The sequence below is a fragment of the Colossoma macropomum genome, unplaced genomic scaffold, assembly GCF_904425465.1.
Source record: "Colossoma macropomum unplaced genomic scaffold, Colossoma_macropomum, whole genome shotgun sequence".
Classification (NCBI taxonomy): domain Eukaryota; kingdom Metazoa; phylum Chordata; class Actinopteri; order Characiformes; family Serrasalmidae; genus Colossoma; species Colossoma macropomum.
Genome location: NW_023494803.1, coordinates 21,621,715 through 21,637,671, shown reverse-complemented (window position 1 = coordinate 21,637,671; position 15,957 = coordinate 21,621,715). Strand labels below are relative to the sequence as shown.

The window sequence follows — 15,957 nt, the reverse complement described above, 5'->3', positions numbered from 1 at the left end:
TCCAGTGCAAAAGAGACCTTTGTGTGCGCATGTGTACATTCAAATATTTTGTCAAGTACCAGTGCTCATTACAGTTGTGGTCAGTTATTCATGGTCTATTATTTATAAGCTATGCTAACTAAGTGCCATAGGCTGGGTTTTGGTGTTCATTAGGGTGAACTAACTCCCAAAAAGAATTGATTCCTCGATTACAGACATTAGGAATTGGGAGTCGACTTGAAAGCTTTAGACTTGATTCCACACAGGGACGCTGACATTCTGCTGTCACTTAATAGACAACCAATCAGAAAAACATTTTTCCACAACTCCCACATTGATAGTCTTGCTGCATTTTACTTGCAGAGGAAAACAAAGGAAAATATAATATTACTGACTAAAAATGTGAATCAGGAGAATCAGGTGTCACTTTCACCACCCCTTGTTAATCAGCTAAGTTCATTTATCTAGCGTTAGCTGTCCAAATATCCTTGCTAAGGTCAAATATAATTAACATTGTATTCTCTATTTTTACCAGATGTCTATCTCTATGTTTTGTTTTTTTTGGAATTGAGATTACTGTGTGGAATCGACTCCAGTGTGGACTCGACTCAATTGATTCCTGTCACTTGTAATAGGAATTTGAATCAACTCCAAAATTTTTGAAGTGGAATTTGGAATCAAATTTTTGGAATAGTGTTTATGACAGTTGTAGTCCACCAGGTAATTGAACATTAGAGAACGATTCCAAACGTTTGTAGTAAGGGCCTCGGTAGATAGGTCCAATGTAGAAAATGCCCAAAAGTTATTTAATTTGGAGCTGCAGCGTCATATATAAAGCCTGCAGTGGTTTAAGATTTAATGGTTTATCTGCTGAAAAAGATCAGCAGGCATCACAAAGAAGTCTCTGAATTCAGAAATGAAGGTAGCCCTGCTGTGCCTACTGCTGTCTTTAGCCTACATCCTATCTTCAGCCTCCTGGTGTGGGTTTCCTTATTCTTGAAGTGCTACTGCAGTGCTAACAGCATCCCCTTGTGGGGAATCTTAAATTATACTACATTTCTGTACAATCTGTACATTTCACAAAATACAAACCTTTTGAGTGCTGCTTCTGTTCTTTTTTTAATTTTTTAATTGAGCTACACCACATGCATTTATAGCACCAGCACTACTATCTTAAAAAGTTTACATACAGTCCTGTTCTGTGGTAAGTGGAAAACTGGGTAAGTTTGAGTGTTTGTTAAACTATCACTTGTGAATCAAAATGGTCAGAAAGAAACAGCCTTGGACATTATTTAATTGATCTGCTGTAAATTTACAATGTGTTGTCTTTGTTAATGGACAGATCCTGACATAACTCTAACACTACACCATATTAAGATGCAGCAGACACATTTACTACCACCATGTGGATTTTACATCAGGCCTCTTTTGAACTGTGAATACCTGTGTGCACATTAATGCAAAAAGTAAAGTGGAAACTGGCCTCAGACTGGACTGTGGAAAGTCTGGGTCGCTACTGACTACTGAACCTAAAACGTTCGGTTCTCTGCGGGAATTACTGTAAATAGTTGGAAAATTGGCCAGCGTGGCATTCTGCCCTTTGGGGACTTCTCTGCTGTATGTGTGTGAGAGAGAAAAAGGGAAAGAGAAAGAGAGAGAGAAGGGGAGAGGGAGAGAAAAGGAAAGAGAGAGATTAGACAAAAGAATCTCAGGAATCTAAGCTAAAGCCATGCCAATCTCTCCTCGCATTCATACCATTACATCTCCCATTCTGACTAATGCCCATGAAAGTGGCGTCATCACCAACCGCTACAGAGAAGTATGTGAATGTTCACCACAGAGGAAAAAGTCGAGGTGTAATGCATTAAAAAATGACTGCATTTGCGTTAAAGCAGCAGTTTAGGTAATTGGCTGAGGGGAGTGTGTGATTGTGCAGTGGCGTGGAAAGCAGTCTGGCAGTGATCTACAGGAGTCCATTAATTGCTATATGAATGCTCCTCTCTCATCTCCACACTGGTGCTGCCTCAAAGAGAGAGAGAGGGAGAGAGAGAGAGAGACGGGTCACTCTGTCTTCCCCAGCCCACATCCGCGCCAAGCTCATAACGACTAAAACCTCTAATTAATCTTGCTATCAAGGGGTAACTATAGCACTCACTATATAAATGAATTATCGGCCTAACTCTATGGGTGTGCGTGTGTGTGTGTGTGTGTGTGTGTGCGTGTGTGTGTGTGTGTGTAAGACAGTATTTAGAGTGGGCACTGTTAACAATTAACACAGAGCATTCGAGCAAAATGGCCAGGCTTGAACTGCAGTAAGGAATTTCCACTTTTTATAAGCAAACTAGGGACGTCACTATGGATTAAATTAGTAATTGAGTAATCAAGTGATTATTCTGTCGATTAATTGAGTAATTATACACTCACAGTTTATAATAACAAACTTTTAATTTTATTTAATGTACATTACATTTGTTACTACAACATGCCTGTCAACTTAATCCTAATGGAAATATAGAGCTGGTAATGGAAAATCTGTAGAAGTTCATAAAATAAACATGTGCCAACCCCCACAAACCCATTTCTATCATTACAATATCAACAATTCCTTCAAACAGAATTAAACAGTCCTTTCTCTACATGCTCAAATAAAATCATTTTGCTGTGATTTGAGAATCTACTTCATCTTTCTATGATGGCTTAAATGAGTATTAGTTGTTTGTTGATGTTCATTGGGTCCAAAATTCAAACACCTCCTGATTTAATTGACCTCAATTTAATAATAAAAGTGGATGTATGCAGTTTGGTTTATATTCAGTTGACATTAGGTGGTGATACTGAATACGGTTTAGAGAATAACCTTCTTATTGTATGCTTCTTAACATTACAATGCAGAATTGGGCGAAGACTGTAATTTATAATATAATAATAATTCATAATATTTTTAGGTTATGTATAATTTAATGTTCTATGTTTATGAGTTATTAATACATATGTATAATTAATGGTATGTACAATGAACTACAAACTAATTTCATTTTCGCCCCTTTCTTCTTTTTATTTTTATAAAAAGAAGAAAGGGTATTTCCTGAAATTAAGTTTATTTCGAGAATGTGAAAACTTGGGATGCTTGACAGCTATGCTACAAACATACATTCATTAGTGAGATCCTGCTAGTGTGGGTTTCCTCTTTTCCAGTGATGCACACAAAAAATGTACAGATCACAAAGTAATTTCAAAGCTGATTCATCAAGGATGTCGGTTTTAATTGATAAATTGTGACAGCCCTAAAGCAAACAGGTAAATACATCACTCATTAGGTACAGATTTATAAAGTGGTTATTATAAAGTGCTTACTGAACAAAGACATTAGACACAAAAAGCATATTCTCTTTGTAAAGCCTGAGTGGAAAGTATGTCAAGCACATCAAACAGCGAGAGAACAAAAATGACTTCCTTTAGCATCTCTCTTTATCAATGCTGTAAAAAAAATCCCTATATCTGAACGATTTTCCTGGCCTATGAGATCCTGATAGCTCTTAATGTGGAGTGTTTTCTCTCTCATAGGACTTCAATGTGGAGCTGACCAACAATAGGCCCTTGTGCTGAAATCTAATTGAAGTGATTGATGAATTCGCCAAGCCTTTTCGGTTCAGTTCCTGTGCTCCGGCATGTGAGAATAGCATAACACGGAGCGAATGGAACATGCTAAGCTGTAGCTGTGTATATGAGAGTTGACGGCTAGTCCCGGCATTCATAATAACTTTCCCTCTCGTGTCATCAGCGCTACTCTGTGGGAAGTGAACAGGTTGTGACATGTCCAGATACGGGTTTAGATACTCGCTGGCCCTTAGCCATCAGCCTCCTGTGCGGCCAATGCACTCCAAGACCCTGAGTCTTTTTTTCAGTGGGGCCCCTTTTGTCTAAGGGGGAAATTTCTAACGCTATACTGGCATCTAGTGGTGCAGAGTGGCACTGCAGCCTCCGGGCCAAATCAGTAACAGTGTTTACAAGTGGCATTTGTTTCTGATTAAACGCAGCACTTGTTGGAGCACTTGGTCCGGGGAGGGGCTGGCATCCACAACGACGCACGCAGGGTTCTGGATCCGCTTGTAAGCTTCATCCACTCTGGAAGGAAGGAGATAAAGGTCAGTATAGATGACACCACCAGAGTGCCAAATGTGTTGCTTGTCAAAAGTTTGGGGACACCTCACTGTTACGATTAAATTAAGTGTTGAAAATGCCAGATAAGGTTTTGTTAATATAAACAGCTATTTACTACTTTGGGTACATTTTCCAACACTTTATGTTCATCAAAGTCTATTCTTTGGTATAAAAAGCAGGAATTTGCCTAAATAGTGGTTTGATGTACAATGTTTTTTTTTTTCCAAATTATTGTTAAAAGCACATTTTTTAAAGGCTGACACCACAGCAAGGGACACAATATGTGGGGCTTTGCCACAAATATTTAGAATTTTATATCGTTTTCCTCAAAATGAACATGTTTAAACATGTTTGTCTTTAAAAGGCTCACATACCATAAAAATGAAATACCTTTAAAGTAAATGAACTTGATATATTATGTAAACACTGTTAAAGTTTCAAAATATTCAAAATATAATGTTTTTTTTTATAACAACAAGTTTTATTAAATCAACAAAGGCCACATAAAAGACCATGAAGAAAAAACAATTTAAGTTGGAAAATGAAAGTTAAAGTTGGTATCTGATTTGACTTAAACACGCAAATAGGCAAAGGCTGAAGAGCATTAAGTTACTTTAAGGCAGAAATGAAAGTAACAGTGACATGGTTCTGTTTTCATTCTGTACCCACTGTCTGCATTTCCACATAAGAAACTAAACTGATCAAAAGAATGGATGAACTTCTGAGTTATATGTAGTTTTATATATAATATGGCAGTGGTTCCCAGGTGCTGGAGTATCCTTGCCTGGTCTTTCCTGCTCTAACACACCTGGCTCACACCCACTTCCTGAGCTGAAGTGGGTGTGAGCCAGAACTGAGCAGTAACTAGTTACGTTTATTCAGTTACAGACTGTTGCTGTCAGAACAAAACCTCCATTTTTCATGTTTTGATATTTTGAAAATATAATCTGCCCATTATGTTAAAGTAAAATTTAATGTCAATGAAATGATATAAAATTACCTGAAACAAAATCTCTTCAAATTAACTTGCAGTGTTTTTCCCTGCCATAGGGAGCTTAGTGGTTGCTCCCAGGCTGTTGCTATTGTTACTGATGTTGTTGTGTTGGAGTACTTTTGCTTATTAGTGCAGGTGTGTCCGAGGACAGTGGGCTTTGTAGTGTTACTAGTGCTCAGAAGTGTCTACCCTCCACATATTTCCTCCTGTGTTACCCACTCCATGTGTGTGGAACAGCACTGGGCTGCACATTTCTTGCTGCCTGTTGAAATGTTTGAAAATAAAACAGCATTTGCCCATATGCGCCATCTTCCTCTGAGCCAATGCTATACACTTAAAAATGATGGTTCTTCAAGGGTTCTTTAGTAAAGAAGATGGTTCTATATAGAACCATGAACACTCAAAGAACTGTCTGCATAATTAAAGTGTTCTTTGCATGATGAAAGGGTTTTCTAAAAGGTTCTATATAGAACCATCTACAGCACAATCTATATCAATCTGAAGAACCCTTTCACGATGCAAAGAACCTTTTAATCATACGAAGGGGTCTTTGAGTGTTCATGGTTCTATATGGAATTGTTTTCTTTACTAAAGAACTCTTGAAGAACCATCATTTTTAAGTGTGTAGAATTGTATTGAAATGATGGTGCTTGCAGGATTTGATAATTGTGATGGTCTCCTAACTGGACTCCCAAAAAAGAATCAAACAGCTTCAGTTGATTCAAAATGCAGTTGCCAATTTCTCACTAGAGTAAAAAAAGGGAACACATCACCCGCCTACTTAAATCCTTACACTGGCTACCAGCACATAACAGAACAGACTTTAACTACTTAAAAGGCCTGGGCCACCTAAGGAGAATGTTAGAACATTTGCACTCAGTCTAATTGCTCACAAATAGTGGGTGCTCGAAAAACAAAGTTTATGTTTTTTATTTGCAGCAGAGATAAGTAAGTTGCATGTTTAGACAGATCTTCCTCAAATATGTTCAAAAATATGTCAGACACTACTTTTTACTCAGTTGTTTGAGTTCAGTTCTTTGTAATTCATTTGTTTGTGTTTATTTTTATTCTGTTTTTGTGCTGTAGCTCAAACTTTTCATTGTTGAGCTTTAGCAATTATTTTTGGCCAAAAAGATCCCAAAAAGAGAAGGAAAGCACCTAATAAATTTCAAGTCCTATGCTGATAGCTGCTGGATATACTACGAAGTTCCGCTGTAGTTCTACAGGGAACTCAATACTCAAGTTTTTTGACCTGGTATCTTTTTTCTTTCTATTGATTTCTGAATTTTGTTGGTTTGCATTGATTTTTGGCAGGTTACTCCTAGTAATTATTTCATTGATGTAACAACACTTTCATATGAGTGTAGGCTACTTAACACACATCTAGTTAGAGCTGGAAAAACACTTGTGTGGCAATGCAACCATATCCATTTTGCATATGAATTGTTAATGACTTTACTTTTAACGTAAGTCAATGGAACCAGAAAATTTTCAAGTCTTTTTGGGCTGTTTCTTTTGGTCTATTCATTCACAATGTTAAGGGCAACAGGCATTTTCAAAATATGTCAAAAACTGAAAAACAACAAAAATAGAGGTACAAGATTTTCTTCCGACAGCAGTGATATGAAATATATATGTGGCCTTGGGGAAAAGTAAGACTGACTTACTTCTGGCGGAACAAGTGATTGACCTCTAGCTGGGTCTCCTCTTCAGTCTGCCCTAGGCCTCTGTGCTGGAGCCTCCGGAGCCGCTCCTGGGGGCTGACGGTCAGCAGCAGGACCAGGCTGGGCCGGAGTAGGTCAGAGGGCCATTCGTAGATCTCTGAGCCCTGAGAGGGCAGCTTTTCCACTGGGCCGCTCACTGCAGTGGCTATAGCATACGCTGCTGTACTGTGCCAGTATCTGAGAAAGAAAGAAAATAGGATGCTAATAATGCAGTGCAGCTTTTGTTTCACTGATTCCAAATGAATATTCTTTCTCTCTCTCAGGCTTTCTCAGCTCATTTTAACTCAGCTCAGTTCAAAGAAGATTTACTGAGATGACCACGCTACATTATAGTTCTGTCGGCTCATCTGCTGAAGCTGCTGAACCATGTGGATTTGTTTACAGTCAAGATATTTTCTAACCTGTCCACAATCACAGGGCTCTGTGATGACTCTCTCCGTATCTGGGCTGCAGTAATGTAGTTCCCCAGAGCGTAGAAGGCCCTGCGGATGAGTGGAGGCTCTGAGTCAAAGCGCTGTCTGTATGGGGCGAGGCACTGGGGAGGAGATTTCAGCAGAGTGGCACCCAGAGCTTTCTGTAGGCTTTCAGTCAGAGTGCTTTTACCTGAACAGGCAGGGATCAGACAGGCTGCTGTTAGAGGTCTGTGCAAAACAGACACTAGGTCTCATTCATCAACCATTCTTAAGAAGAAATTTCTTCTTAAAATCCACTTACGCAGTTTTTACAACATTCAACAATGTTTTCTTATTTGGGATTTGTTCTTAGGCAAAAACAGAATCTACACACGCTCAACAGCACAAAGGTGCAAACAATTCTGCAGTTTAAGAACACATAATGAATCTGACGTAGACTTTTTTCTTAGGATCTTTCTCAAAAACAAACTTAGGAAGATATTGAATGAGATATGACTAAGGCCCACTGTTTTTTGGAAAGAAGTACTGCTTTGTCAAAAAAGGAAAGGGAGAATTACTATGGAGAGCATCCACTGACAATTTAGTCAAAGAACAGGCTCTGTGAGAAGGAGTGACAAATTAGTGGCGAGTGAGCGATATGAACTGAAATGTATGATTATTATTTCCACTATCTAGACAATAATATAGCTGTAGCTAACAGATGAACGTAGCATAATCAGCTTTTTAATGTATGAAAGTAAACTAGTGCCTTTAATAAAAGACATTCATCACCTGTAGCATCCAGTCCTTCTAACACGATGACTGGAAACCCTTTATCCTGCCTGCAGGCCTCCAGTTGTTGGTCCACAATCTCCAGCACTGCCTTTGACTCTGGAATGATGTTCCTGCACTGAGAAAGCCAGAATTCATTAAATTGTGTAGTAGCAGTAAGTTTAGTCAACTAGTCTTGGAAACTGGTTTAATCTTGATACATTTCACAACTTATCTGAGTGGATTCATCAGTACAACAGGTTGATTCTGAGATGATGTTTCTGCACTTAGGAAGCCAGACGTATCTACAGTACACTCAGTAATAGCTTGTAAGCACACAGCTTGCATAATCTCATTGGAGCAGCTATACATAAGCCTAAGGTCAACATGCCTAATGCTAAAGCCCTGTGCACTGGGCAGAAAAACAGTGAATGTGGTCTCTGGAGTGATGGAGCTCCGTCCAAAACCCTTGGGATGAGCTTATGTGGCGTTTGTGATACAGAACTAATCATCCAACATCAGTACCTGACCTCACTAATGCTACTGTGTGGCTGAATGCAAAATTCCAAAGTTCCAACATCTAGTGTAAAGCCTTCCCAGAAGACCAGAGGCTGTTACTGCAGCAAAGGGGACAAACTCACTATTAATACCCTTGATTTCAAAGGGAACTTGGTTGAACATCCTGACATGTGAAACTGACCATTTCAAGTTTTGGGTAATAAACTCATTGATGTAATGCTTCCTAATGATTATCAAACATGCTTTAAGAAATTAATCAATCCCTGCACAGCATAGACCTGCATGAAACCAGTGCTCTATGCTGGTTTATCCTGTTCTAGAGCTGGTCCAGTGCTGTTTTAGCTAGTCACCCAGCATAACAGCATCCAAAACAATATATCACTGCTGTCAGAACAAAACCTTGTATTTCCAAAATGATAACTTTACAGGAGAAGGAAGAAACACACATAACTTTTAATGTAAGTCAATGTAACCAGACTTTTTTCAAAGTAATTTTAGGCCATTTTTCTTTTGGTCCATTCATCATGAAATTTACAAACAACATAAAGGCCAACCGGCATTTTCAAATCATGTCAAAAACTGAAAAACAACTAAAATTTACATATGAGGTTTTGTTCCGACAGCAGCCATATGCTGGTTTTGGTGGTTGATGAGCGTAACAGTTTCCAATGCTGTTGTTGTGCCAGCATCAAAAACACTGCTTTATTGATGATCAGCTATGCTGGACTGTGCTGGTTTTTCGAGCAGGGATGCCCCACCAAAATATGCTTATATACCTCCTTAAGAACCTGGTAAGCATCCTCCAGGCGGTAGAAGACGTCAGAGTTGATAATGTTCAGTATTGCTGGATGGTGCTCGGGGGCTGTGGTGGGCGTGACGTAAAACCTCTGGTTCTGTCCAGCCTCTGGCTCTGTGGCGGGACTCCTAAACATCTCCTGGCACCACCAGTACTGCCCATCACAATCGCGCTCATACGAGAACACGCTCAATGAGTGACTCTGCTTGAAGTCGCTTAAAAGGCGCTCTGTGGAGTTCGAGGCGGACTCGTCCCTCAAGAAAAAGCCCCGGATGAGGGAGTCCTTGGCGCCGGGGAGGAAGGAGGTGAGCGGTGAGAAGCTGCACTCGGGCGGTAGCTGTGCATGCAGCGTCTTCATGAGCTCGGCGTGACTCCGCGCTCTCTGCACTCTGCCGCCGCCGCCGCCGCCGTCAACCAGCAGAGAGAAGATGCGCGCGCTGCCGAAAGCGCGCCGCACCGCCTCCGCGTCCGCTCTGGTGCTCGCGCTGCGCTCAGAGCTCAGGCTGAAGCAGAGCGGCTCTGCGCGCGCCTCCAGCTCCAGCAGGAAGAGCCGCGAGCAGCCGCGCGCTAGCCGCGACACGGACATGTTCAGTAAAGAGCGCAGAGCTCGCGCTCCGTACACTCTGCACACACTCTGCACGCACTCTGCACGCACCCGCCCATGACGCTCTTTATTACAGAGAAACAAAACCGAACGACGAAACGAAAGTAAACAGAGCAGCCGAGCAGCACGTGACCAAAACATTGCAACAGCCAAATAAATAATAGCCTGAAATAGCCTGATGAAAATGTAAGCCAGTCAGGACGTGCGCATGCTAGTAGATAGAGAGATAAATAATTAAACAAACAAACAAACAAGCAAACAAACAAATTACTAAATAAGGACACGCGCACGACAGTAGATAGCATAGGTCACAAGTAATTAAACAATTCAACTAAAAAATAAAAAACAAACAAATAAATAAATACGCCAGGACATGCATATATATATATATATATATATATATATATATATATATATATATATATATATATATATGAATGAAGTTTGACGTATATGCAAAAGTTAAATTAATAAGGCCTGAATAAATAAGCAGCATGAATGTTTTGTTACTGACTCGTTTGAGGTGCGCTCACTGAAGTGCAGCCTGTCCACTTTGTTCTTTTCTGTCGAGCTGCGTAGGAACATGATTAGGCGTATATGTTTCCTGTGAACAGCAGCTTCTGTGAAAGGAGCCTGAAGCTCATCTGTTTCGGTTTCCTTTCCTCAGCCTCACCGAGCTCACCGGCCCTTATAAGAGAGCGCTCAGTGCAGCACTCTCACTCTCCCTGTTACTCACTCTCTCAGCATGCTCCACTCGAATCAGCTGGCTTTAGTCAGGCTGCTCCTGCAGCTGTGCATCAGCAACGTGCACGCGCGTCTCTCTACTCTGCTCAAGTGGACGACTGAATGGCTGAGAGGGAGAACCGGACAGAGCAAACTGACCCCGAGAGACCAACCCAGAGCGTCCACAGCGGGACAGAGAGATCCGCACAGAGTTCAGGTCACAACTCCCAGAAGTGTGAACTACCACTTCACCCGCCAGTGCAACTACAAATGCGGCTTCTGCTTCCACACCGCAAAGACTTCGTTCGTTTTACCCATCGAGGAGGCAAAGAGAGGATTACAGCTGTTAAAGGAAGCAGGTAGACAAGAATTTACCCAGCACCTGCATCTCACTAGCGCAGGGGATTATAGGAGCACAGTGTATTTAATTAGATATTTCATATACATTACATGATATTATTATTTTTATTATTATTATTATTATTATTATTATTGTTGTTGTTGTTGTTGTTGTTGTTTGATATCATTACTATTATTACTTAACAGGTGGCAATAATAATGACACCTGTTACTATTGTTGTTATTTATTAACAATAACATCAGCTTTCGGTGATATTATTGTTATCACCCTCATCATAATCATTATGCCTACTATCATTTACATGTAATAAAATTCTTTAAGCCCAACTTCCACATGCATGCATAGAACTACTACTACTACATCTACTACTACTACTAAAACTAATAATAATAATAATAATAATAATAATAATAATTTATTATTCTTATTAGGGATGGAAAAAATCAACTTCTCGGGTGGAGAGCCTTTCTTACATCAGAGAGGCGTGTTCCTGGGTGAAATGGTGCGCTACTGTAAGCAAGAGCTTGAGTTACCGAGCGTCAGCATCGTCAGTAACGGAAGCACGATAAAGGAGAACTGGTTCCAGCAATATGGTGAGATGTGCTACAGTGAACAGCAGGGGGCAGCAGCGCCTCATTAATCAGTACTTTGCTTCGCTTGTTTTTTTTTTTGTTTTTTTGTTTTTTTTGCAAGAAGTGTCAGGTGTATAAAACACTAAATACATCACATCACATGTCCCTTAGACTACAAAACAAATAAGCAATACTATGTCAAGACAAAGATTGCAAAGATTAATTGAGGTAGAGTGTTCAAATGGTTTATCATGTCAATCCTGAAAACAGGAAAACAGGATTTTTGTTAAAATTATTTGCCTTTATGTAAAACCTCAATGGTATGAGTAGGTTCAGTATGAAATATGCATTCTTTACATCTTTGCTAAAATTATGGAAAGCCAATAGAACATTTTGTTTAATAAGGAAAAGATTGTGTAGCAGAAGGTTGCTTCAAAAACACTGAAGCCGAAATATCTACATTCCTAGAAGAGATGTGAGACAGATTTTGCCTCAAAGGAATGTTATGAACAAAGTGATTACAAGGCACTGTTTGCTTTTTATATTACCATTAATTCATCCTAAACTACACACCCCTTAAATACAATTTTAAAGTTTCTCTGTGACAGCCCCCCTTAAAATATATATATATATATATATATATATATAGTAAATGTAAATACATATATACACATACATATATTGATTCCTTATTTGCAAAGTCACCAGAAATCTAATGTCTGAGTCTGGCTGTAGCCCTGCCTCTTTTACATGTCATGCACACATTACAAATCGTGTAGGCCTAAAACATCATTTACAGAATTAAAAAATGGGGAAAAAGCTAATAATGACAAAGTATGTCTTCTGTCATTCACAGGAGAGTATCTGGACATTCTGGCAATCTCATGTGACAGCTTTGATGAGGAGACCAACAGAGCTATCGGTCGAACTCAGGGCAGGAAAAGTCACTTGGACAATCTGCATAAAGTGCGGAACTGGTGCAGAAAGTACAAGGTGGCCTTCAAAATCAACTCAGTGATCAACACCTTCAACATTAATGAAGATATGACAGAGCACATCACTTCCCTTAATCCTGTGCGCTGGAAGGTAGGGCCTCAGGTCTTCTTAGAGTTCTATGTAGTAGATGTAGATGTAGATTTTGTGCTGATGTGGTCTGCTGGTCTTACATTTCAGGTGTTCCAGTGTCTGCTGATTGACGGTGAGAACACAGGAGGGAACAGCCTTCGGGAAGCGGAGAAATTTGTCATTGGTGACCAGGAGTTCCAAGATTTTTTGGACCGACACCAGAGCATTGAGTGCCTGGTCCCAGAGTCTAATCAAAAGGTAATGACCTCTACCCTTCTGAGAAGGCTTTACACTAGATGTTGGAACATTGTTGAAAGGATTTGACTGCATTCAGCAATAAGAGCATTAGTGAGGTCAGGTGCTGATGTTGGATGATTAGCTCTGAATCACAAACCCCACTCCAGCTCATCCCAAAGCTATTGGACGGAGATCCATCACTCTAGAGAATGCAGTTCCACAGCTCCATAGCCGATGCTGATGAGCTGTACTCCTCTAGCTGACACTTGGCATGGTGGCCTGTCAGCAATGCATGCCCCTTAACCCTTAGAACCCAAAGCCTGCAATTTGCAAAACGGTAGGTCAATTCTAGCCTTCATAACTTCAGAATGGTTTAAGCTTCAGACATGATACAAATACCAGACCATTCAGCAGACCCGGCCCTAACTAGCTACCATGATGTCATTGAGCTGTTACATCAGCATCAGTGAGTAATTCGGCTTGGAAAAATCACCAAAAATCCTGATATTATTGCTGTTTTTTGGCCTTCATATTCTCTGCTCTCACAATCCAGAGTGATTTCATCCACCTGTGACCATCCATCAGCCAGCAATCCAGCTCCAAAATCACTCAAAACCCACTCGCTACCGTTATATTACATCTCTGCTTTTAGCCTTCATATTATAAACAAAGGGTTAAAAATAGCGACATGATTCACAAACCAGATCACTCAGAGGAACCTGCCATCACTAGCCAGAGTGAGAGAAACCAGCTCTAACACACAGCCATATCACTGTAAAACCTGCTATTGTTCTCTGCTTTAGCCTTCATGTGGCAACAAAAGGGTTAAAATAGCTCACTCATTACAAGGGGTGTCTGGATAATTTTGGATGTATATATAGAATACAAATGCATGTAAAAGTGTACCCCTGCACTAATAACTCCAATATGTTTTTCTATTTTTTGTTGTCTTTCCAGATGAGAGACTCCTATCTGATTCTGGATGAATATGTAAGTACTGTTAGAATATCTTTCTAGTGTTTGTTTCCCAGTGGTTATTCATCAAATGTTAGAATAGTAGGTCATCATATAGGGGTTTGTTTGCATATATATATTTTTTTTAATTGTTGTATGATTGACATTGTTGACCTGTGATCTTTGTCTTTGCAGATGCGTTTTCTGGACTGTCGAGCAGGAAGGAAAGACCCGTCAAAGTCCATTCTGGATGTTGGGGTGGAGGAGGCCATCAAGTTCAGTGGATTCGATGAGAAGATGTTTCTCAAAAGGGGGGGCAAATATATATGGAGCAAAGCAGATATGAAACTGGATTGGTGATTAACTTCAGTATTTACCATGTTTGTTGGCTAACACATCCCTTTTTTATGTTCCTGACAACTCAGTAATAAGTATGTTACTATGTCATGTTATTTATCTATGTGCTATATTTTTGCTATATGCATTATTTTATTTGTAATGGATGGATTGGATTGGATGGATTGTTTTCTCTCAGTACTAGCCTATTAATGTTACATTACTTTTGATCTATATGTGCTCAGAAGTACTCACTTTATTTAGTATATTAAATATAGCATTATGACACATAGGAATACTCCTTTTTAGTAAAACAAGCCTAAGTTTTGTTGTTGTTTTTTTTTGTTTTACCATACTAAATTATTTGTTAGACATAAATGGGTTATATACTGTGTGTATATTCCTCACTTTCTCTGATCTCATGGCTTTACTGGAGCAGCAATACCCTTAACATAAAAGCATAATTGTCTAAAGCATAAAAGCATAAACATCTTTTGGTATTCACTTTGCACAAATTACAGCATTATGTCAATATCTGTGTTAAATAAAGGTCTATATTTGTGACAAAACCTATTCTGTGTCACCGGAGTGCTATGATGAAATATGATGAAATCTGATGTGACTTGACTGAAATTTTTGTTTGTTTGTACCAACCCAGTCTTTACAGTCCAAATATGGAAAACAGCCTGTTTTGAATTCACTGTTTTTGTGATGTCATGAAACCCAACATATTTGCATATAGTCATCTATTCAGCCTACAGTAGTTAAGCCCTGCCCATTCACGCTGACGCTGTAAGGAGCGTTTCAGTCTGGACTGTTTTTATAAATGAGGCATGAAACAGGACAGCCAACCAGAATGGTTGAAGTTATTTGCATATGTAAGTCTTAAAGGCACAGTAACAAAAACAGCCTGTTTACTTTTAAGGAATAAAGAGAGGTTAGAAAATGTAAATAATGATCATGTAAATAATGATCATCATAATGAATTATGATTATAATTTATTTTTGGAACATAAACCACATAAATATCATATACAGACCTCATAAATAAATAAATAAATAAATAAATAAATAAATTGGTCAGTTAAGCATCTAAAAGACTCACACAGCTATCAACATTACACAATGTGAGTGAGCGCAAGATTTGTTACAGGATTCGTCTTTTTTTTCCCTTCCTATATCCAACCCAGCATTTTCTGTTGTTCTGGCCTGACACCAATATCCATCGACACCAACACACCATCTCTGAAAGATATTACCTAAAATAACACACAGAGCACACAGAAGTCTGACAGACTGGCACGGCAGTGACAAAATATGTTTCTGTTATATGATGGATTGTAATGACTGCTGTTAAAGATGTGATGTTCAATAAAAAAATTAAAAAAAGTTCTTTAAGAACTCCAAAGAGGTAACGTAGCCTTCTTATTAAAGGGGCCATATCCTACATCCTGTATCCTATATCCTGTTTATCTCTGAGGTCCACATATGACTTTTGAGTAAATTTATGTAGCTAAAACAGCTACCTCTCTAAAAACACCTCTTTTTGCACCCAAATAAACAGGCTATTTTTGGTTCTGTGCCTTTAACGCTCATGTAAATGACCATGACCTTACTTCTGATTGGCTGTCCTGTACTGTGCCTTTTTGGCGGTCCAGGCTGATACACTCTTTATAACTTAAGTATGACTGGGCGGAGCTAACTTACTCTGGGCTAAACCGGTATAAATATGTAAACACGTTGGTTTTCAAGACATCACAAAAACAGTT

General features: G+C 39.3%; 2 protein-coding genes across 2 annotated transcripts; one reads left to right on the top strand and one right to left on the bottom strand.

Annotated features, from left to right (window-relative positions):
• Window positions 1-3,218: 3,218 nt before the first annotated feature.
• On the bottom strand, window positions 3,219-10,237 carry cmpk2 (cytidine monophosphate (UMP-CMP) kinase 2, mitochondrial). Its single transcript, XM_036593690.1, has 5 exons — window positions 9,317-10,237; window positions 8,043-8,160; window positions 7,260-7,461; window positions 6,802-7,035; window positions 3,219-4,104 (listed from the first exon to the last, which is right to left on the bottom strand). The coding sequence occupies exons 1-5, from the start codon at window positions 10,079-10,081 to the stop codon at window positions 3,984-3,986; spliced, it is 1,440 nt and encodes a 479-aa protein (XP_036449583.1). The 5' UTR covers window positions 10,082-10,237; the 3' UTR covers window positions 3,219-3,983.
• Window positions 10,238-10,529: 292 nt separating this feature from the next.
• Window positions 10,530-14,761, top strand: rsad2 (radical S-adenosyl methionine domain containing 2). Its single transcript, XM_036593691.1, has 6 exons — window positions 10,530-11,022; window positions 11,456-11,617; window positions 12,453-12,682; window positions 12,770-12,919; window positions 13,856-13,888; window positions 14,048-14,761. Exons 1-6 carry the CDS (start codon window positions 10,686-10,688, stop codon window positions 14,210-14,212), a joined length of 1,077 nt encoding a protein of 358 aa, XP_036449584.1. The 5' UTR covers window positions 10,530-10,685; the 3' UTR covers window positions 14,213-14,761.
• The last annotated feature ends 1,196 nt before the right edge of the window (window positions 14,762-15,957 follow it).